The 22,994-nt window shown below is 46.6% G+C and overlaps 1 protein-coding gene across 2 annotated transcripts in view; it reads right to left on the minus strand.

The window, feature by feature from the left end:
- Positions 1-22,994, minus strand: part of LOC144127965 (uncharacterized) — a 54,796-nt gene that overhangs the window by 8,817 nt on the left and 22,985 nt on the right. For both annotated transcript variants that reach the window (XM_077660986.1, XM_077660987.1), the window contains exons 7-8: positions 14,915-15,199; positions 6,333-6,677 (exon numbers count right to left, since the gene is read on the minus strand). In XM_077660986.1, the coding sequence (XP_077517112.1) occupies positions 6,333-6,677; positions 14,915-15,199 (630 nt within the window). The remainder of the gene's footprint in view (positions 1-6,332; positions 6,678-14,914; positions 15,200-22,994) is intronic.

Genomic DNA, 22,994 nt, shown 5'->3' on the forward strand with positions numbered 1-22,994 from the left:
GCAGCGTGCAGCATGTGACATGCGCACAATGCCGTTATCAGACTCTTTTTCCGAACCAGCAAGAAAGCTTCCCCACAAGAAGGGGTGATCCCACAACACAGCTTCACTGCACTGTTACATAAAGTTGTGTCCAGAAGCCATCTTGCAGGTATGGTTTCTTGCGCAAAAGCATTTTATACATTTTTTTCTTTCGTTTACAGAGCCGCACAGAGGCCCCTGAGTGCCGTTACGCAGCGTCACGACGGTCTGCAGTCGCTGTGAAAGTTAGTCTTAATCACAGGCCACGTGGAAAAGTTCATTTTAAGCAGATTTTTATGCGTTGCATATTGCAATCACTCAGTTCAGCCCTTGGGCACGGCCGGGCAGCCACCAAACCACGTGACGTGACGTCACGACAGCCGGAGGAAAAGCTGGACCCCAACTCGCGCGGCCGCAGCCACCACCTGACTCCCGCTCCTCCCGCTAGGGGCGCTGCGCCGGCGCGTGACGTCACGGAGGAAAAGCTGGGCCCCAACTGGCGCGGTCGCGCGCAGCCGCAGCCACCACATGACTCCCGCTCCTCCCGCTAGGGGTGCTGCGCTATGATTGACGTCACGGCATATGTATAAAAGAGCTGCGCTCCTTCGCCGGGACAGTCTTATACCCCTGTCACACGGGCATTTCGAGGGCCTTCGAACCGATAGTCTATCGACTCAAAGGCGATCGAGCGCTGCCACACGGGCAGTTTCAATGGCAATCGAGTCAATAGCCTATCGAGTCAACGGAGTAGCGCAGAACTCCATCGAGATATGCAACGCATTCTTGGCTTAAGGGCACAGGGTAAGGTAAAATTAGAAAAAAAATCGTTTTTTTTTCTTTTGGAATTTTAGAAGTTCAATTCTTTCTACACATGTTCCATGATCGCACTTTCCTCAGAAAGCCATATTTACGGCTGAAAAACGCTTTTTCCGAAACCAAGTAGTGAGCGGCCACGCCCCCTTTCAGGATTAACGTCAATTTTTTCAACCAAAAAGTCCACCACCTGATTTCAAAACTTGTCTAAAATCAGCTACATATAAAAAATTGTCTGGCAACTATTGTACAGCTCCTCTTTTTTAGCCAAGACAATCCTGAGACGCTTTGCACGTTTTTTCCACGTTTCTGCAACCTTCATGCAGCTGCGTCCGAGTGCTATCCCTTTCGATCAGTATTGTAAATTGTGCCGGTGTTGGTTGCTGCTGATAAGTTGAGATGCCCAGGGCAAAGAAGGCCTTCGTCAGGCGTGAATTTCACGGCAACCGCTACGCTCATCGTGAAAAAGCAAAAGGATGTCCACGACCGAATGAGATCCCGAACGCCGAACGCGCCAGCTCCTCGACATCGAAGCTTTCAAGATTTTCTCTGTGCTTCCTCACTAACAGAACAGCAGTGATAACGGTCGGAACAATAGAGTCTGCCCCAATCAAACTAGGAAGTAAAGGAACGCCACAGGGCTCCGTCCTGTCCCCTTTCCTTTTTAACCTCTCCCTCATCAAAATTCCCCCCAAACTGGCACAAATACCAGACCTACATCACACGTTCTATGCAGATGACATCACACTTTGGGTAACCAAAGGATGCGAAGGCTACATAGAAGACACACTCCAAGCAGCAGTGGACATCATCGAGGCATGCGCATGGGATTCCGGCCTCACTTGTTCTGAGCAAAAATCTGAACTCTTCGTGATCCGTCGTAAACAAAGAGGTAGGCGTACCAAGACATCCCCCCCGCAAATAAACGTCTATGTTAATGGACGATCTGTCAAAGAGGTACAGACCATGAGAATACTGGGGTTGTATTTACAAACAAATGGAAAAAATACTGACACACTCACTAAGCTAAAACGCACGGTAGAAGCGACGGCGCGATTACTCCGCCGCATAGCTAACCGCAGACAAGGGGTGAGGGAAAGAGATTTATGCCGCCTAGTGCAGGCCTTTGCGCTGAGCAGGATACTCTATGCCACCCCTTATCTGAAATTTTCGAAAGCAGAAAAGGACAAATTGGATAGCATGATACGGCAGGCCTATAAGGCTGCGTTAGGACTCCCACTAAATGCCTCAACCGAAAGGCTTATGAGGTTAGGAATACATAACACCTACAATGAACTGAAAGAAGCCCATTTAATGGCTCAAACAGCGCGATTAGCCAATTCCAGAACTGGCAGGAGTATTCTTACCAGGCTCGGAATTAACTTTCAACCTACGAATAACGATGCTAAAGTAGACTTACCCCGCGCCTATAGGACGGCCCTACTAATCAAACCACTCCCCAAAAACATGCACCCCTTACACCATGAGGGTAGAAGACAAGCACGAGCCAAAGCCTTACATAAGAAATACAGACAGTGCGCTGCAACACTTTATGTAGATGCGGCAGAATACAAAAATACCAATGCCTTTGCAGTTGTGGTTGTGAACGAGAATGGTGACCACATCGTCTCGGTGACAATCAAAACGAAATCCTCTGAAACGGCAGAAGAGGCGGCTATAGCTCTCGCCCTAGCACATACCCAAGGGAGCATCATCCTCAGCGATTCCAAAATGGGTATCAATAATTTCGCTAAAGGGCGAATTACAAACACCTCCCTTAGAATCCTTAACGCAACCAAATTCTCACCAAATTATTCCGAATTGATATGGGTCCCAGCCCATTCGGGGAATCCGGGGAACGAGGCAGCCCACAATAAAGCCCGAGGTTTCGTCGACCGGGCAGTCGATGAGTCTGGCTCCCTGAATTTCACGAAGGACTCAATGATCACATATCATGATCTCACCAATCATTTTAAACTAGAGAGGAGAATTTTCCCCCCTCCAGACAAAAGACTTACTAAAGAACAAGAGGTTACGTGGCGTCGTCTACAGACGAGATCGATACGCACCCCATCACTCCTCGCGCACATTTATCCAGATCTTTACAACCCAAACTGCAAACACTGTGGCCAACGTGCTACCTACGATCACATCCTGTGGGACTGCAAAATAAAGCCACCTCCGGGTGATCTAGTTACAGCTCCTTCTCTCGAGCGGTGGGAGACCGTGCTGGCTAGCTCTGACCCCAGAACGCAAGTTTTGGCGGTAGAGTGGGCTGACAAAGTCGTCGAGGGCTATGTACTCTCGACCACTTAACGCGACCTCTTGCCAAGCTCTTCCCGGCGAATAAAATGTTTTACAATTAATCCAGGAAGAGGATGTGCTACAGAGCAGCAGCCAATATGCCTTAATGGACATGGACGGCATTTGTGCCACAATTACACAGATTTGTGTGTGCAGAGAGTGCGGTGGAAGTGTTGAGCTCATCGAAATTGTGACAAAACGGGTAGGTGTTGCAAGCGTTTACAGTTTGAACTGTGAAGTGTGTAGTGCCGCACAACGATTTGAGACGTCGAAGAAAACTACTTCTGGCCTCTATGAAGCCAACCTCAGGTTAGAGTATGCCTTGAGGTCCATTGGTAAGGGAATGGCTGCAGGAAATATACTCTGTGCTATGCTAAACCTTCCTAAGCCGCCGACAAAGTTTGCGAAATACAATCAAGAGCTTCTAGGTCACATCGAAGCTGCTGCTCAGGAGTCGATGAAAAGGGCAGCTGACGAAGCTGTGCAGCTGAATGAGGGGGATAAAGACATCGCAGTTGCTCTTGATGGAAGCTGGCAGAAGCGAGGCCATACTTCCAATAACGGCATAGTCTCTGCGACCAGTGTAGACTCTGGGAAAGTGCTGGATGTGGAGGTTTTGTCTAAACGTTGTCCAAAGTGCAGCATCAAGGGTACAAACAGTGACCCCCTTCATAGAGAGGTGTGCCAAAGCAACTACCAAGGCACCAGCGGTGGAATGGAAGTCGCAGGAGCACTGAAAATTTTCGGCAGGAGTGAGGAGCTTCACGGCGTTCGATACGTCAAATACCTTGGGGATGGTGACAGCAAGGCTTTTATGGCTGTGAAGGCACAAATGCCATATGGTGATTCCGTTGAAATATCCAAGGTTGAGTGCATACGGCACGTGCAAAAAAGGATGGGCACAAGGTTACGAAGGCTAAAAAAAGGAAACAAAGCAGGAAAACTCTCTGATGGAAAGAGCCTCTCGGGCCGAGGCCGACTGACTGATGCAGTAATACACAAGCTCCAGACGTACTATGGTTTGGCCATCAGAAGAAATGTAGGAAACCTGGATGAAATGCGAAAGGCCGTTTGGGCAACCTTCTTCCACTTATCGGCCACAGACGATGACCCATGCCATGGACTTTGCCCAAAGGGACCTGATACGTGGTGTGCCTTCAACAGAAGTCAGTCAGAGGGCAAGCCATTTTTCCACAAGGAGAGTTTGCCTGCATCTGTCTTGGAGGCTATCAAACCCATTTATAGGGAGCTATCGAAGGTTGAGCTCCTAGAGAAGTGCCTGCATGGGCGAACTCAAAATGCAAATGAGTCGTTCAACCATGTTGTTTGGGAACGCGCGCCAAAGAATGTGTTTGTTAGGCTTCGGACCCTACGGATGGCAACACTGGATGCTGTTCTTTCATTTAATGATGGTAGCATCGCACAGGCCAACGTTTTGAAGGCGTGTGGATTGAACCCAGGGAGCAACACCATCAAGTGGCTGAGGGAAGCAGACCATAAGCGCATGTACTTTGCGGACCGAGCAACACGACAGCTTACAAAAGAGGCCCGACAGTCAAAACGACAAGCCGAAAAGCGAAAAAATGACGGCGACAGTGACTACGAAGCAGGGGGCTATTAAACCAATTACTATGGAGGCGTTTCTGTGAATAAAAAATGGTTTTTCACATCTTTTTTCTCTTTACGCTCTATTATCTCAAAACAGTGTTTTTTCTTACAAAGGTACCATTATTTCCAATGCCTTTCAAGACAGACGGCTGATTTTTTTTTGCAATCATCTACATAAGTGTTGCCAACTACTGAACTAGAATTAAGCAATTTCACTGAGCAGTTATTCTGTTATGAATTTTGAAATGCGCAAAGAAAGGCCAGATTTGTGTACTACCGGAAAAATTTTTATTAAAAATCGAATTTCCAACACATTTCAAATATTCTAGTTCAGTAAAAAGAGCACAAAATTTGGCAAACAATGATATATGTATTATTAGGCTACTGTTATTAGTTAGTGAGAAACATGTACCTCAACATGGCCTAAAATGCATGGGAAGTATAGGGCTTACCCTGTGCCCTTAACCAAGCTAAGCCTGGCCATTTTTTTTACACTGAGTCCTATGGGAAACCAAACAAATGGTATCACATTGTTCACCATGTCTGAGAATTTGTCTTCACCAAGTTCGTCTTAACGGGAGTCTAGTTACATTTCTTGTTGTTATAAAGCACTGTGAACAATTCTGGAGCGAAGTGGAAGTCCTGAACAGTATAGTTAACACCCTAATGGACATAATTTTTTTTTCTCGAAAATGGCACCGAAATGGTCATTTAGTACCTGTGCTGCCATCTGCTGTCGAAGAAACAAATGCTTTGGACAAGCCATACTCTCCTTAAACTGGACACAAAATGCCAGCAAACACGTGCCAAGCTGGATTCATCATGAGCCAGAAATGACAGTGTGCTTATGACTAAAGGCATGCAGGACAACAAAAAGCCAGAGAGAACAAAAAGAACTTGCACGACGATTACAATATACTCGTCAATATGTGGTTTCTATGACTGAAATAGAGAACTTTTACTGTTATTTTTTATGTACACGCGCAGTGCTCCACGGCACTGGCAAGCGAGAATTAATGAGGCAGAGGTAAGTGCTGTCATAGAACCTTGGTGATGATCCCGAATTCTGAGAATCAATCAGAGGTGTTGGAGAGGTGACTTGAGTGATGATGTCATGATTCTGAGAACCAATAAAAAGCGTTGGAAAGGTGACATGATCTTGGAGTGGCCACGTGTTGCACCAGCACCAACTAGACCAAAAGCTCAAAAGGCAAACATTTCACAGCTCCTCTGCAAAACATCCAGGAAATGTTCTCGCTGAATTCTAGCACAGAGGGGCAACGCACAGCGTAGGTGTTTGACATTAGCTCTGGTTAACAGCTCAGGCGGTGTAGCAGGAAGCAGCAAGAGTGATGCCAAGATGATTACACCCTTTCTGTGCATGCCTGGCTCAAATGCATGCTGCACACAGGGGAATGGAGTGAAACGTTTGAGCCCCAGGCACGCCCAATGCGCGAGTTGTATTAGCTACACCTAATAGGCATCTCTCTGGCCGCTCCCTGTGATGCATGCAAAGGTGAAAGCCAGTGTCTATGCACTTGTTACCACCATGTGTGCCCATAAGACCAGTGCGGCCAAGGGCAGCTCACCCGGGACACCGGCTTGTCGTCCTTCCGACGCGCCTCTTCTCGGGCCCTGCTGGGAACTGCTGATGATTTGTGCGTCGAATTCCGGCCATCGTCCTTGCTGTGCGAGGATGGCCGCTGAGAAGGCCCCGAGGAGGAGGAGGTGCGCTTGGCATTGGCTCCACCAGAGGAGGAAGACAGCTTCTTGGTCGGCTGCGATGACGATGAGGAGGAACCCTTGGGCAGTGGGGCCTTGGGCTTGTGCGAGTAGGCGTAGAAGGTGTCCTCATCCTCCTCGGCCCTGGACTTGGATGATGAGACAGGCTTCTTGGAGGCAGAGGAGGGGACATCCCGTGGGTGGCCGCCATTCTGGGAATACAAAAAAACACAACATGTAGCTTGCAGTAGGCTACCTGGCAGTACGTACCCAGCTCCCTCAGTGGAAATGAACGACTGCACTGACCCGTGATGACCAATCACCTTGTGTTTGGCGCTCTTTGGCCAAAGATACCCTTGGGCTATAAAAACTCACTATCATCATCGCCGCAATGAAGGACTGCACCTGGATACCTCCTCTCTGGGTTTTGAATTTTGTCTTTGGGGCCATGGAATGAGACATTTTGTGCATGGCCTTAGCCGTCTGCTTCCCTATTGCAGCAAGGCACGAATGAGGGCATTCAGAAAACAATATTTTCAATAAAACAGCAAAGCAAAGAGAATATTTAGCACAAATTATAGCTGACATAAGTTTTAGAAAGCTTTCCAAAACTATATGGCACCTACCTATGCTCCAGTAAGCATCACATTACTGTACTCATGCCTGTGGGGAACAGAAAAGTTTGGACCAGATTTGCCCTAGGACTACCCAGTAGATGCAAAGCATATTTACACTTAATTCACTATTCTGCATACGAGACATCACAACTACCTTGGTATGGACCAATTCTGAGTAGAGCCACTTCCTAACACGATACAACATGGCGATGCCATACAAACCACTTCTTTGTGCTGTGCACCCCTGTTACCCACACCAATACTCGTGCCACAGGGACAAATTTAATGCCATTAAGTGCTTACTGCCTTAAGTTTTTTTAATGGCATTAGCCTTACTGCCATTTGCTACCTACTGAGTTCGCCACAACTCATTGGCCCGATCAATGGCTACTCTTGTGGGAGAGTGATGCGCATTTACTGAAGCAGCCCCATGATGGGTGTTGAAGCAGAGCGGCGGCCAACTGATGAATGCGTCAGCTCTGCGAGGCAGCCACGGATGTTCCTTGTGGAAGCACTCTCCACTTATCCGTCTTCTGCACACTGGCACTTGAGGTGGCGCTACACTCTCGTCTACATTCCACACGTAGAAAAGCATGCAACTTTGTTAGTACTGACAACTTCCCTTCGAGTAGCAAATGGCCCATACATAACTTTCAGTCAGATGAGCCACCTCTACTGCATTTCCGATGCCAAGGGCACCATTTTCAACAGCACTTCTGACAGACACTCTCGGCTTGTGTGCTGACAAGCAACTTTATGGCTACTTTTTCAACTTGTAAAGCAAGAACAGTGGCATTTTCTACAAGAAAATTTTTACATTACATAACTAGAAGAATTATAATGAGGTGGAGCACACATGGCAGGTTTCCTCAGCTCATGAATGGCAGTTTGCCAGTATCCCTCAAGAGAAAAGTATAAAACAGCTGCATCTTACCGGTACTCACCTACGGGGCAGAAACGTGGAGGCTAACGAAAAGGGTTCAGCTTAAGTTAAGGACAACGCAGCGAGCCATGGAAAGAAAAATGACAGGCGTAACGTTAAGGGACCGGAAACGGGCAGAGTGGGTGAGGAAACAAACACGGGTTAATGACATCCTAGTCGAAATCAAGAGAAAGAAATGGGCTTCGGCAGGGTATGTAATGCAAAGGCAAGATAACCGCTAGTCCTTAAGGGTAATGAAGTGCATTCCAATAGAAGGCAAGCGTAGCAGGGGTGGCAGAAGGTTAGGTGGGCGGATAAGATTAAGTGTGCACGGATACGGTAGCCGCAGCTGGAAAAGGACAGGGTTAATTGGAGAGAAATGGAAGAGGCCTTTGCCCTGAAGTGGGCGTAGTCAGGCTGATGATGAAGATGAAATGAACTTGGCAAGACATCATGCTCATTGGAACCGTTTATATTCAGGTGAAACTTCTGACTGCCTTGCAGAGATTATCATTATCGTGACTTTCATATAATGACATAAATGTGGATGTATATGAAAATATAATAACATTAAAAAACCTAAGGCCTTAAGCATTTACTGCACTTCCTTGCGCGTGTGTGGCACAGGTATAAATGCTGCACTGCCTGACCAAAATGCTTTTCCGAAGTTTTATAACGCACACACAAAATTGCAATGGGAGGAATAGGCAGTCAAGTTTTTTGGTCATGGCAGCAATGCAGTGCTGATGAGCTAACTGCCACTGGAGACCTCACTGAGGTGAAGGCATGCTTCATCAACAAATAAGGGGCCGAGCAAAGAAGCAGAAGCATGCATTCAGCCAACCACCTTTTAAACGTGAGCTATTTATGGGTGATATGTAACCATGTTTTCCTTTTTTTTTTCTACATATGGACCCGAGTAACAAATAAAGCAACAGCAACGCATCAGCTTGCACAATAGCCCAGCTTGTTACCTGTTGCCACCACTTAGGGTAGGATGCAGGTCTTGAATAGCAAAAAATTGCGAAAAAGTCGATTTTTGAACAAACAGTTCTTCGCAACAAATATACTTCGAACTATCTCTGCAAAGTATCCATGCTCAAACAATCCCAAAGTACGAAAAATATTAATACTTAAAGGGTCACACAACTGAAAAACGAAGTGCAAGCTTCGAAATGATGTTCCACTTCATGCGATCAATATTCTAAAACCGTTCCCCGATCCCCATCATGTTGCTACCGTTTGAAAGCTCCTTGTGCGCCCTTTCGTTTGACACTTTTCAAAACGGAACCACACCAGCACAGCCAAAGCTACAGGCATTTTCCTGCAACTCGATAAGTGCACACAGACTGCAAGCCTTTTTATCTTCGTTTGTGATTTTACAAATACAGTCTCTGCCTTGTGAGCCTTTCCTCTGGTTTGCCATGAGAAAATTGAAATGAGCTTGGTATAAATTTATTCGGGAAAAGTATAGTTGTGCAGTGATGCTATTTTTACTGGCTTTTGCATAATGCATAAATTTAAATAGTTGCTTTCTTTATAAATTACCAGCCAACCCATTTTGTACATTCTATTGACAGATTTTTTTTTACCAATGTATTTGCACTGATTCAAGTCTAAACGCATCATCATAATAATCATCATCATCAGCCTGACTACACCCACTGCAGGGCAAAGGCCTCTCCCATGTCTCTCCAATTAACCCTATCCTTTGCCAGCTGCATCCACCCTTTGCCTGCAAACTTCTTAATCTCATCCGCCCACCTAACCTTCTGCCGCCCCATGCTACGCTTACTTTCTCTTGGAACCCACTCCGTTACCCTTAAAGACCAGCGGTTATCTTGCCTTCGCATTACATGCCCTGCCCAAGCCCATTTCTTTCTCTTGATTTCGACTAGGATGTCATTAACCCACGTTTGTTCCCTCACCCGCTCTGCCCGCTTCCTCTTGGGTCATTCAGTTCTATTTGACTAAAGGTAGAGCCCGACTAAAGTCACAAAACTGCTTATAACTGAAATTATAATTGTGCCGCTGAAACTCTAATTGCATATTAGGCTCTACATAAAGAAACACACATACAAGGTGATTTCGATAAATATCCTACCACAGTTTTCAGAAAATGATGGACGATGTGATGTGGTTAGGCCAAATGCGAATTAGGTGCGCTCACTTCAGTTTCGGTTCAAGGCTCGATTTAAAAGGGCAATGCGATAGCGGTCTGTTCTGAATCCGCTACGAACGGATGGTAGTTGATGAAGACGTTGGATGAAGACGTCCAAAGCATAACATGAGAGACACACGGGATGTTTGGCTGCATCGATGATGCAGTGGTCTAGTGCAGTAGCCAACAAAGCTGATCTGTTCACGCCGCTGCGAGTATGAACCCACTCATGACCACCGAGTTGCTGAGTAGCTAAGCTGGCCATAAAGCCTGCTGGCAGGCTGCCCAAACACACACACGACAGTGGGCAGGTTGCCACCTGAGCACTGTCATGGCAGATGGGTTGCCCGCCAGAAGGCGCTGGGCAGACAAACATGGGCAAAATCTGAAATTGGGCGTTTTAGTGCCAGCGCACTGAAATAGTTTTTGCCCAGGAAACCATGCACGTGGAATTCACTCTGATACGTTGTCTGCTTGTACTACCTCGATGGAAAGAAACGCGAACAACCTGGTGCCAACACACTCCGCTGTTGGAATTTATTTTCATCGCCCTTTTAACTGGGTGGTACGAAAAAGACGTTAGAGTCGTGCTAGAATGTATCATGGACGAGTCTAGGGTCTTTTTGCTATCACCGAAGTAAAAGCACGGTGAGAAGAAATTGAAACAGCGGAGCGTGTTGGCGCCGGGCTGTTCGCGTTTTTTCCCATCGAGATAGTACCACCAGCTTCAATGGGGAGTTTGTCATTCCTATGCACTGCATTTTAGAGCAAATTATAGTAGGCCTGGTGAATGCTCCTAGAGGTAATGCATTAAAGCTTACAAGCATACATCACACGACACATGGCCCGCCTTATAGGACGACTGGCAGGAACTGTATGAATTGAAAGAGGCTGGTGAAGCACTTATGGACCTCCTGCATGTTTGTAAACAAACGAGGTGGCGCTGCAGTCGCTAGCGAGCTCGTGGTAGGCAAAAGGTCGGGGAGTTGCGTCGCGGATAGGTGTTGTGCGCGGGTTTTCAAGGCTTGTAGGCGCGTTTCCAGTTTCTGCGAATCACAGCAATGGTCGATGCTTCCAACTTAGTAATTTGTCGAAGTACACGAGCTCGCGTTGTCCACGTGCGGCCTATAAAGAGAAATAGTTTGCCACTGTGTATTGTATATATGGTTAGTAGTAAACATGTAGAAAGCGTTCCTGCCGTTTATTTACGCGCTAGGCATTGAACAAAACAAGTTTTGACACTCTGCACTAGCCGGAATGATTTTACTTCGGGACAGTAGTGAGGGGAAGTGCTGGCGTTGTTTCGCCGGAGCAGACATGCGCTCATCGTCTGCTGACATACGTACGTGTCGCGCTGCGCAAAAAGTGGGGACAGAGTCGTGTCCCCGATCTCCTGTCTCGCTTAGCGCTGTTTTTAGCCGCATGACCACGCACCAGCCAGGCCGACTTGTCCTCTTGTTAAGCTGGTCGATTTGGTGAAAATTTTTGATTTCTAGAATTATTTCCTTTCCTAGCCCTGAAGTCTAGTTTCGTGACGAAAAATTATAGCAAAATATTGAGTACAAATTTATAAATTACGCTTTTTAGAAGTGTGGTCGTCAAAAATTGTGAGGTAATTTCTTTGATTTCAGTGCCGCATTTCTTTGACCAAAGCGAAAGCGAAGATGCCATAAACGAGGGAATAAACTTTAAGGTTCGTTTTCTGACCTCTCACATTTTCTGCGACTGGATCACTCACCTTCGTAATTCGCATGAAAATCAAATGATTCCATTTGTCGCAAACTATTCCTGAGACGTTGAGGAGCGTAATAAATCTCTCGATTTTTTCCCTACACGTGCAGTATTGTGTTAGTTATTTTTTGTAAGAAACGTTTTTATGTAACTATCCATGCATAAGTACTGATCATATAGAAAAACAACTAATCGCGTCATCATACAGAACAGGGCTTTATGCACATGCTGGCATAAAAAAAAAAACTGCGCACTATCTACTCAATTATTTGAGACCTAGCTTGGGGGGACTTGACGACGGTGTTAATTATAATTACCCAGAACTGCGCCAGGTATAGCTATAAATAAAAGGAATGACTGAAACTAGCGTAGGAATTTCATATTTGCACCAAGTTTAGTTACATATCGCATGCATGAATAACGAAAACACTTTTCATGCCGCGTCCCCTCTCAATCTCGCCACGTGTCTGTTAGTAGCACGCCTGCGGCTGCTTCTTTCCAAACAAGCTTCGCGATTATGTATAACCTCATGAAACATGACACATGCATGATGCAATGAAAAAGCATATGGCGTTTAGCACACTTAAGGTACGCTATTCTAAGCACACCAACGCGACCGCGCAAGATTGACACAACTTACCAGACTTCTTTCTACTCGAATGAAATAATTGCGTCGTCATATCAAGAAACAGTTTCAAATAACTATTAAATGTCACAAAACGCGCCATTTAAACATGGTGTGCTATTAACAAAAAAACGCATTTCTTGGGGGCGAGTGAACCTGTCGGCGCCCCGTACACTCCGGCTCAAGGTGATAAGTACGTGTGCAGCTACATATGTCTTTTTTTTTCCTTGAGCAATTATCAGCCTACTATCCTGAAGTTCAGGTGAATGAACGCAGTTACTTGCATGCTATTAAGTGCATTGAGTGGCAGTGCCTATCGACTCCCAGACTTCGCGCTTTACTACCGTGGCCCAGTGCCTGTTAGCCAGTTTCCGAATGCGGCATTTATGCGCGAGAAACCTATCGAGGCTAATTTAATATTTTTTATGCTACTACGCGGATCCAGCTGTGACGCAGCTGGTCAATACATGCTGCTTCTGCAGTGCACAGGCTTGAAGCAGCCGCCGGTAGCTGCGGTAGGCACGGGCAAGCGGAACCTGTTTTGCCTACCATGCGAAAGTCGCTGCTAACATCAGCGCCACCGCATTTTCGTGACGTCGCGGGGTGAAGGAGGTCCATAGACACAGGTCTATAGGAAGTCCGTAGATGATCTATAGACTTAGGCCATACACTTCCTGTAGATTTTTGTCTATAGACAAAAATCTACTGGTCCAGTAGACATAGGTCTATAGACTGTCTATAGATATTCCGCAGTTATGTGGTCTGGCAATGACTGGCGCATCCCATGTCACCCCAAGGCATTTTGAATCGGAATGAAGGTAAAGCCATGCGCACATCACGATGTAATCTGAAGCCTGACTGCACGGCATGGCTGCTGGCTTGGACTCCGCACCTGCAACCCGCGACCTCCAGTGCAAGGCGGCTCTTGCCTGGCCCGCATAACAGAAGTCTGTGCGTTCACTTCAACACAAAATTACTTTAGTTATGTTGGGTTTAATGGCACAAAAGCAACTAAGGCTATAATGTGTCAAACACAGGGTTAGAGTGTTTCCTGTTAAAGGTGAAGCTTCTAATGCCTACAGTTTGTTTCAAACACTGGCTTCCTTGAGAAACTTAAAAATACACGACAAAAAAACAAGCACTTCATCTCCTAAAAGCAACATGGGGTGTAAAGGGATGCATGCATTGTAAAATGTTCTAAATTATTTTTTTCTTCGTTCTTTCGGCTTCAAAGCAGAACACATTTGGCCAAGGAACACCGAGTGAGCAGTGCACACCAATTTGCTATTGCTCAGCGTGGCGGCGGATGGCAAGTCACCGCAGAAAGCGCGCCGCCTGCATGGGCGCATTGCCCTAGACGATACAAACCCGGCTGATACGGATTTTGGAATGATACGAATTCCCCAGCCAGTGTGCTCAATGTACAGTGTGCAGAATTTCAGATGCTCCGAATGATCTCCCGCGCCACTACAGATGATATGAACGCGAGAGCCATGCCCACACCATCAACTACAGAGCGCTGCCCGCACATCGCCAATTCAGCAGTCACTAGTCGCAATGTACACACGGCAAGCAGTGAGCAGCGGCGCAAGGCCCACACATCGCCGATTCCATTATCACTATAGTCGCGCTGTACACACAGCAAATAGTGAGCTGTTGCCGTGCGGCCGTAGTTAAATCGTGTCACCCATAAACAGATCTGCGTGAATATATTTCCCATGCTTCTGCAACGAATTTTGTCCATTTTGGATGGTATGAAATTTCGGACGGTACAAAATTTCGGATGATATGAATATCTTCGCGAACCCATGAGATTCGTATCACCGAGATTCTAATAGTCTTGCTTTGCACCATGGGCAAACATCGCCATTAGTACTTTCTTGTTTTTTTACTCTTTAAAACGGTGGATTGACGAAGGTTCTAGGCAGAGTCTGAACAGAATGACAAGTCTCCAGCACGCTTGTACTTCGCGTCGCAAGCTGCCTCCTAAGCTTTGAAACAGCAGTATTTCGGGCATACCACCCAAGCCTTCGATTTCGAGGTACAAATAGCCCAACCTAATACGCAATGAAGGGAGCGTACACACGCCTTGTCGCCGCAGGAATGCTTCTGGCAGCATGGTCTCGCCACATATTCTCGCCAAATGCGAACAGGAGCGCTTATATGGTGCATGGGGGAAAAAAAACACACACACATTTCTGCAACCAGAGTAGCGGCTGTGTTTGTGGTGCGGATAAGTCCATTGTGTGAGATTTCCAATTTACAACACACGGATTAGTATACGACAGTTTCACGCAGTCCCCTAAATGTTGAATGATAATCACGATTCCAGTGTACACACTTATGCCACATGAAGCCACAGCAAGTGGGAAGCAATGCCACAAGTGGCCTACCTTGAGAGCGTCTTTAGATGACAATGATGATGTTGACGATGCGGATGGCTTTTTGGAGACTGATGAGGATGGTGCCCGACTGGGAGCCAAGGCCTCGGAAGAGCTCTTGGGTCTCCGGTCATTGACCGTGTTGCTGCTGCTGGGTGGCTTCTTGGCTGATGAGCTGCCCTCCCGGTCTCTCCTTTCTCCCCCTGTGGAGACGGGACGCACCGTGGGCTGGCCAGGAGGAGGCTTCCGGGGTGGTGCCAGCTTGTCCGAAGGTCGCTTCTCAGCAGCTGCCTTTGCCTGGAGGGAACCAAAGGAAGCCTGCTGCAACTCCACCGCACAACAATGAAGACTCTTCACTGGGGTGAAAGGCATTTCGCCCGAAGGCCAACAAAACATGCAATGACAAGACTCCATAGATCCTGACTTGTCGGCTCGTATTCTGGAACGATCAACCAATCTGATATGCCCAAATAAATTGGCCACAACTGCTAATGCCACCACTGTCTCGGATCACGTTAGCTGCGTAGAAGCTCCCTGTCCTTAATATCAAAAGCAGTCGCCTGTTCCTGCTACTAATGCAATAAAAATTCTGAACATGTGTGTATGTTTCAGAAGAAAGCAGGAGTGTGAGAATATTCGAAATTTCGAATACGAATCGAATATGTTTGATATTCGATTCGTATTCGAGAAATTGATATTCGAGAATTTCCGAACATTCGAAAATTCCCGAATACTCGCCAGCGATTGTATACTGCGCATACTTTCATGAATTCAGCCGTGGCAAAACCACAATATCTGGGCAAATTCGCCGATGATCGAGTTAAAAACTCCAGGAAAACAATACAGAGGTCCCATTCCCTTCCTTCTCCGTCGTTCATCACGCGGACCGACCGCATCCCGACGCCGCTAGGCTTGACCGCGCGAGAATTTCCGCAAGTGGGCTGTCCCACATATCACCCGTGCTGCGAACAAGATGGCCGACGGCCCGCTTCGAACAATCGCAACCGAAATCGCGCCTTTTTTTATCCTTCCGTAATGCGCCACATATTTAATGCCCACACCCGAAGAATGCGTCCTGTCGCCTTCATAACTCCCCGACCGTGACCTCCGCCATCCCGTTTTGTAAACTACGCTATGCGGGAAAGCCTACTTGCGGAATGTCGCGGGAGCCTCCTGAAGGGGCGCGTCGAGTTGTTACAATAGGGCAAGCGATCCTGTAAAAATCTCGCCTATTGCATGGTGCATTGTAACCCGCGCACCTCTTTAATGGGCGTAACGGCAGGCGTGACAACGACCGGAAGGCCCTTGTCGCTAGGTCAAAAAAGCAGCCTGGCCGCGTGGTTTCGGTTTCTGAGCTTCGCCGCCGCCCCGCGGCAACTGCAACCGTCGGCCCGCGCATTCGCCGGTAGTCCAATCCCAGCTCCGCGCAGCTTTCGGACGCCAGCTGGCGCGTCGCACGTTATTTATTTTTCCTTTTTAGAAACCTTCTCGCCATTCTGACGCCAGTGCATGTTCCCCAGCCCCTAGCTTGCATTTGTGTTGTTCTTCCAGCACTCCAAAACGGGCAGCTCATCATGGGCTTATAGGTGTTAGCGCGATAAAGCAGACTCATAAGGCCTTACTGCATCTTCACATTTTCAGCAGGTTGTTTTTTTTTTTTCTGGCGGGTGGGGGGGCACGGTAAATTTTATAATCCGAGGTCTTCGGATGAACCGGGCATTTCTTTCGGTCCCTTGAACTACAAATGAATGAGGTTTTACTAGTCATCAGGTTATTTTTTGTTGCTAGTCTTGTCAATTTATGGACTTTGTTTTTGCATGACCTCATTATAGTTTGGATACTGTTATGTTGTCTAACCAAGAAGTATACATTTCTGTGCACAACATTTTTTTTTATACGGTACTGAGGCAGGCTAGTTTTGTTTATTTTAGTTCCAAAGGCCATACACTTTTTTGAAAAAAGTAAGGGCGACAACATTTGCTTGTTTATCATCCTCTGACATTTTTTTTTTTTTGTACTGAACAGATATACGATATTCGATTCGATATTGGAAGCCATTTTTTCTTCATATTCGTATTCGATTCGTATTGAAAAATGTTAATATTTGCACACCCCTAGAATAAAGCTTTGCATAATAAGAATAAGAATAATATAAATCCTCAGTATTTATAGCACAAATTTTGTAATGTCCACTTTTCTGCCACAACAATTGCTGCAATAACAGGTGGAGTTTCAGCTGTTGTTGTGCAGCCGTCATCTCCACATTTGGGGCTCCAACCAGTTGGTGCAGCACAAAGTGGGCATCCTGAAATATGCGTCCGGGTGTTGCAAAAATGGGAATTGTTTCAGCCACCCAGCAATCAAAGCAAATGTATAAGTCACGTTTTTTTTTTTCCCATGTTTTGTCAGTGCAAATTATATACAGTTAAAGCTGGATATAATAAAGTTGACAAAGTCTGGGATTTTTCGTTGCATCCAGGTTTTCGTTGCATGCAGTTTTTGCAAGAAGACCCGAAAGAACACTACAGAACGGAAACCAAAAAAAGAAATAAATGCAGGTGAAATCACCTTGAAAATGTTTACAGAAAACCCCATTACTCGAAGTCATACACATGGAGAAACGTTCCGCAATCACGCTTCCGCCATGTCTGCCGCGGCTCGCGCAACGCGTGTGGTCACGCTGCTGCTGTATAGACCGGCCACAGAGGCACATGCTTCTACATGCTTCTTCCCGCATGTTCCCTATCTCGGTCTGCCTGCTACTGTTGCCCAAGGAAACGGACTCTTCGCCTCGCATCTCTGACGCTCTCTGCCATCCACGCTACAGAGTCCCAATGTGGGAGATCTATCGGCACCGGAATCACGCCACCAATGTACCACACGGTGGCGATGGGCGCGCACTGCTGGTGCGGTTTCACTTTTGTTACGCCCTATCATTTTTCGCTGCTTTTGACCATGAGCTGTGGTGTTCCAAAAGCAAAAGCAATGGAGATGCGCCGGTGGCGCTGCAGCACGATGCGTTGGTTCAACTGCGGTTGCTGGTTGCAGTCGTTGGCATTGATCTCACGTCAATTCATGCTTAACTGTCGTGAAACTTTTTTCCCAAATTTCGTATCTCAGCACAAGATAACAGATGGTCGGCTTGGCAAGTTTGTTATATCAAGGTCAACCGCCGGTGCATGTTCATTACATGGAGGTCTCAAATACAGCGCTTCAATGGGGGCAGCGTTGGGGAATTAAAAAACTTCGTCACATCGAGGAATTCACTATACAGAGGTTCGTTACATCAAGGTTCAACTGTATGACAAAAAATGATGCACCACCACACGTCACCTTTTGCCTTTCCTAGCAACTATATCTGATAAAAAAATCGATGAGTAAAAGAAAAAAAGAATCGAGGCATTACGGTTTTCATCATCATCAGCCTTACTACACCCACTGCAGGGCAAAGGCCTCTCCCATGTCTCTCCAATTAACCCTATCCTTTGCCAGCTGCATCCACCCTTTGCCTGCAAACTTCTTAATCTCATTTGCCCACCTAACCTTCTGCCGCCCCCTGCTGCGCTTACTTTCTCTTGGAATCCACTCCGTTACCCTTAAGGACCAGCGGTTATCTGGCCTTCGCATTACATGCCCTGCCCAAGCCCATTTCTTTCTCTTGATTTCGACTAGGATGTCATTAACCCGTGTTTGTTCCCTCACCCACCCTGCCCGCTTCCGGTCTCTTAACGTTACACCTATCATTTTTCTTTCCATGGCTCGCTGCGTTGTCCTTAACTTAAGCTGAACTCTTTTCGTTAGCCTGCACATTTCTGCCCCGTAGGTGAGTACCGGTAAGATTATGCTGTTGTACACTTTCCTCTTGAGGGAAATTGGTAAACTGCCACTCATGATCTGCGAGAATTTGCCATATGCGCTCCAACCCATTCTTATCCTTCTAGTTATCTCCCTCTCATGATCCGGATCAGCTGTCACTACCTGCCCTAAGTAGACGTATTCCGTCACAATTTCTAGGCTCTCGCTGCCGATTGTGAACTGGTGTTCCCTTGCTAGGCTGTTGAACATTACCTTGGTTTTCTGCATGTTAATTTTTAGACCCATCGATCTGCTCTGCCTGTCTAACTCATTGATCATAATTTGCAGTTCACCTCCTGAGTGACTCAGCAAGGCAATGACATCAGCAAATTGCAGATTATTTAGGTATTCTCCATTTATTCTTATTCCCAACTGTTCCCAATTCAGGCCTCGAAATACCTCCTGTAAACATGCGGTGAACAGCATTGGCGAGATCGTGTCTCCTTGCCTGACGCCCTTCCTTATTGGAATTTTATTGCTGACTTTATGGAGGACTATAGTAGCTGTGCAGTTGCTATATATATCTTCCAGTATTTGGACATAAGGCTCTTCTACCCCCTGATTACGCAATGCCTGCATGACTGCTGAGGTTTCCACTGAGTCGAATGCTTTCTCGTAATCAATGAAAGCTATATAGGCACCGTGCAGGAGTAACTCCGGCGCGATGCGCGCGCCCCTCGCGGCGGAAAGGGCAGACCGGGTGGGAGACGCGCGCCGGCCCGCGCCGCTCGGATGCAGCAAAACTGCCCGGAAGCGCGTCGTATTCTTCCTTCGCTCGTTGCTTTGGGGATATTCTGTGGTCACATTTCAATTGCTGCGCAGCAGTCCACAATAGCACATACTTGAACTCACCAGGGACAATGTTTTTTACGTCCCCAAACAAGTTCTACGACCCGAAGCGACGTGACTGGCTCTTGTCCCGACGGGCAGTGAGGCTGCGATCATGTCAGGATTCGCCGCATGACGTTGCCAAAAGAGAAAAAGAAGGCACTCACAAACCCCTGCATTCGTAATTTTTCTCACCATCTGAAAAAAAATCGAGCTATTCGGCAATGTGGCCCTTGTATTTTGTGTTCCCATTTAGCCTAGCCGACAGAACGAAAGGGCGTGCTCTAGGAACCACAGAACGCGTGTGGTGGCGCGCGCCGACGCAGGTTGTTTTTACATAATGCTCGATTAACCTGTGGTTTGATCACGATATCAGCAAGTGTTTGTCAGTGCTTTTGTTCCCGTTTGTGGATTGTAACTTTTTTTTTCCGGGAAGGGCCCTACAAACACTCGACTCCGACACAAGCTAAAAAATATGTGTCCATTTTCCAATAATAATACAGTCTTTAAATAAAACGATATGAAATTTTATAGTTACAATGATTTCCTCAATCATCATACAGATGCGAAAACAAAATTTTTAAAGAAAAGTGTATGTCGAAGGCAAATAAAAAATTTAATTCATATGTTCCAGTCGGAACATTTGTAATTAAAGGATCAACCTAGTATGAAATCTAAGGTTCGACGAAATCTCGTCTGGTCGGGTGAATACATTGGCGAAAATAACGAAGCGCCGACCAAAAGGTGTTGTCAAGATGGAAGGACGTTTCGACTTCCACACGGAAGTCTTGTTCACTGATGGAAAAATTTCGCACACAAAGCTTAAGTACGTTGTGCTAATCGTCGCAGGCATCTAGCGTACGAGGGCGGTAGATTGCCGATGTTACGGTTGAGCGTCTGATCTGTTGTCTGGATAAACAGAGACTCCAGATATTGGCGTGACATCCAGTTTTTTTTTCACGGCCGATAATTGCCGCTTCTTCCCAAGCGATATTATTCTTCGTGTTTTCAACGCGTTCAGAGAAAAAAAACTGGATGTCACGCCAATATCTGGAGTCTCTGTTTATCCAGACAACAGATCAGACGCTCAACCGTAACATCGGCAATCTACCGCCCTCGTACGCTAGATGCCTGCGACGATTAGCACAACGTACTTAAGCTTTGTGTGCGAAATTTTTCCATCAGTGAACAAGACTTCCATGTGGAAGTCGAAACGTCCTTCCATCTTGACAACACCTTTTGGTCGGCGCTTCGTTATTTTCGCCAATCAACCTAGTATACTGGATCAGCCACTTCCTGTGCGCATACCAGTGCAGTGTGGAGAGAATTATCAAAGGGCGTCGTATTGAGATTCGCTGCGGAGACCACCACTACATGCCGTACATCCTTTAAAAACTATTCTGTCATCAGAGGAGGAATCCGACCCACCGGAGAGATAATTGAAGCCTTTGAAAAAAATTCTGCCAATCTACTACGTCAGTTATCTCAATTATTCTCACAGGCAGGGAGATGTCGCTTTCTATGAGCCTAGCTGGCCGACGTACGCGAATTTTTAGGCCTTTCGTCAGCTTCTGGTATTTTTTCTCCGTTTCAGCTCCCCCTCCGTTCATTCCTCTTTTTCTTCCGTACCCTTTCCTTTCTTCTCCGCAGCCACTTCCTTCGCAGTGTTCTTTTTCTTTTCATTCTCGCAGCTTTTGCCTAAGTGCGTCCTCACCTCTCACAACAATCCGGCCGTCCCGCTTGATCGACTTGCTCGTGGCTGGCTTTGTGTCGCGTTGTACCGCATGTGGGGGGGTGCCACAAATCTTGTTCTGTATTTTTCTACTTCTTTCTTCACCGTATTTTTTATCCCCTCCCTTCAATCCGTTGCTGCGTGTTGCTTCTTGCCCTTGGGCACCCTTCTCCTTGTGTCGTCTGCTCCGTTTCTCGTGCTTTGCTACTTGGAAACAGACGCCCAGCATAAAACCAGGGCTCATCCATGTCTCTCTGTGTGGTGTCGTCATGTTCCCGCACTGTTTATTTATCGCTGTGTCACTCCAACTAGGCCAAATCGCCACCACTTCGCTGCAAATATCCCGAAAACTTTCCGACGGCCGCCCCAAACTGGGCGCACGCCCGAAACAGGCAGCCGCGACTCTCCCAACGCATCTGCTCCGGCGGCCACCGGCGGCGCTCCTTGTTCGCCGAGAGTGCTGCCCCCTGGTCTCCTGCACGGAGCCCATATAGAGGTTGGCTATATTCTGCGCATTTCTCTATCACCTGATTGATAGTGTGAATATGATCTATTGTGGAATACCCTTTACGAAAGCCTGCCTGATCATTTGATTGATTAAAGTCTAACGTTGCCCTGACTCTATTAGCGATTACCTTAGTAAATACTTTGTAGGCAACGGATAGTAGGCTGATCGGCCTGTAATTTTTCAAGTCCTTGGCGTCTCCCTTCTTATGAATTAAGATAATGTTTGCATTCTCCCAAGCTTCTGGTACAGTAGAGGTCATAAGGCATTGCGTATACAGGGTGGCTAGTTTTTCTAGCACGACGTCCCCTCCATCCTTCAACAGATCTGCTGTTACCTGATCCTCCCCAGCTGCTTTTCCCCTTTTCATTGCTTCTAAGGCTTTCTTTACTTCATCTTTCGTTACTGGCGGGATGACGCATTGCTGTGCACTGCTGTCTTTCACATTAACGCTCTGATTACATTGGCTACTGTACAGGTCTGTATAGAACTCTTCGGCTACGTTAACTATCTTATCCATATTGCTAATGACATTACCCTGCTTGTGTCTTAATGCATACATCTGGTTTTTACCTATGCCTAGTTTCCTCTTCACTGTTTTTAGGCTACCTCCGTTCTTTAGAGCATGCTCGATTCTCTCCATATTAAACTTCCTTATGTCGGCTACCTTGCGCTTATTTATTAACTTTGATAGCTCCGTTAGTTCTATTCTATCGGTAGGGTTAAACGCCCTCATGCTTTGGCGCTTCTTAATCAAATCTTTCGTCACCTGAGATAGCTTCCAGGTAACCTTTCGAACTGTCCTACCGCCTACTTCTACTGCGCACTCCGTAATTATTGATGTCAGATTATCGTGCATTGAATGAACATCAAAATTGTCTTCCTCAGTTAAAGCCGAATATCTGTTTTGCAGCTCTATCCTAAACTCCTGTGCTTTCCCTCTTACGGCTAACTCGTTAATGGTCTTCTTCTTCACTAGCTTCATCCGTTCCCTCTTCAAGTCTAAGCTAATTCTAGACCTTACCATTCTGTGGTCGCTACAACGCACCTTTCCGAGTACGGCCACATCCTGAATGATGCCAGGTTTAGCGCATAGTATGAAGTCGATTTCATTTTTAGTTTCACCATTGGGGCTCTTCCAGGTCCACTTCCTGTTTTCTCGTTTGCAGAAG

Source organism: Amblyomma americanum, chromosome 4 (genome assembly GCF_052857255.1).
Source record: "Amblyomma americanum isolate KBUSLIRL-KWMA chromosome 4, ASM5285725v1, whole genome shotgun sequence".
NCBI lineage: Eukaryota > Metazoa > Arthropoda > Arachnida > Ixodida > Ixodidae > Amblyomma > Amblyomma americanum.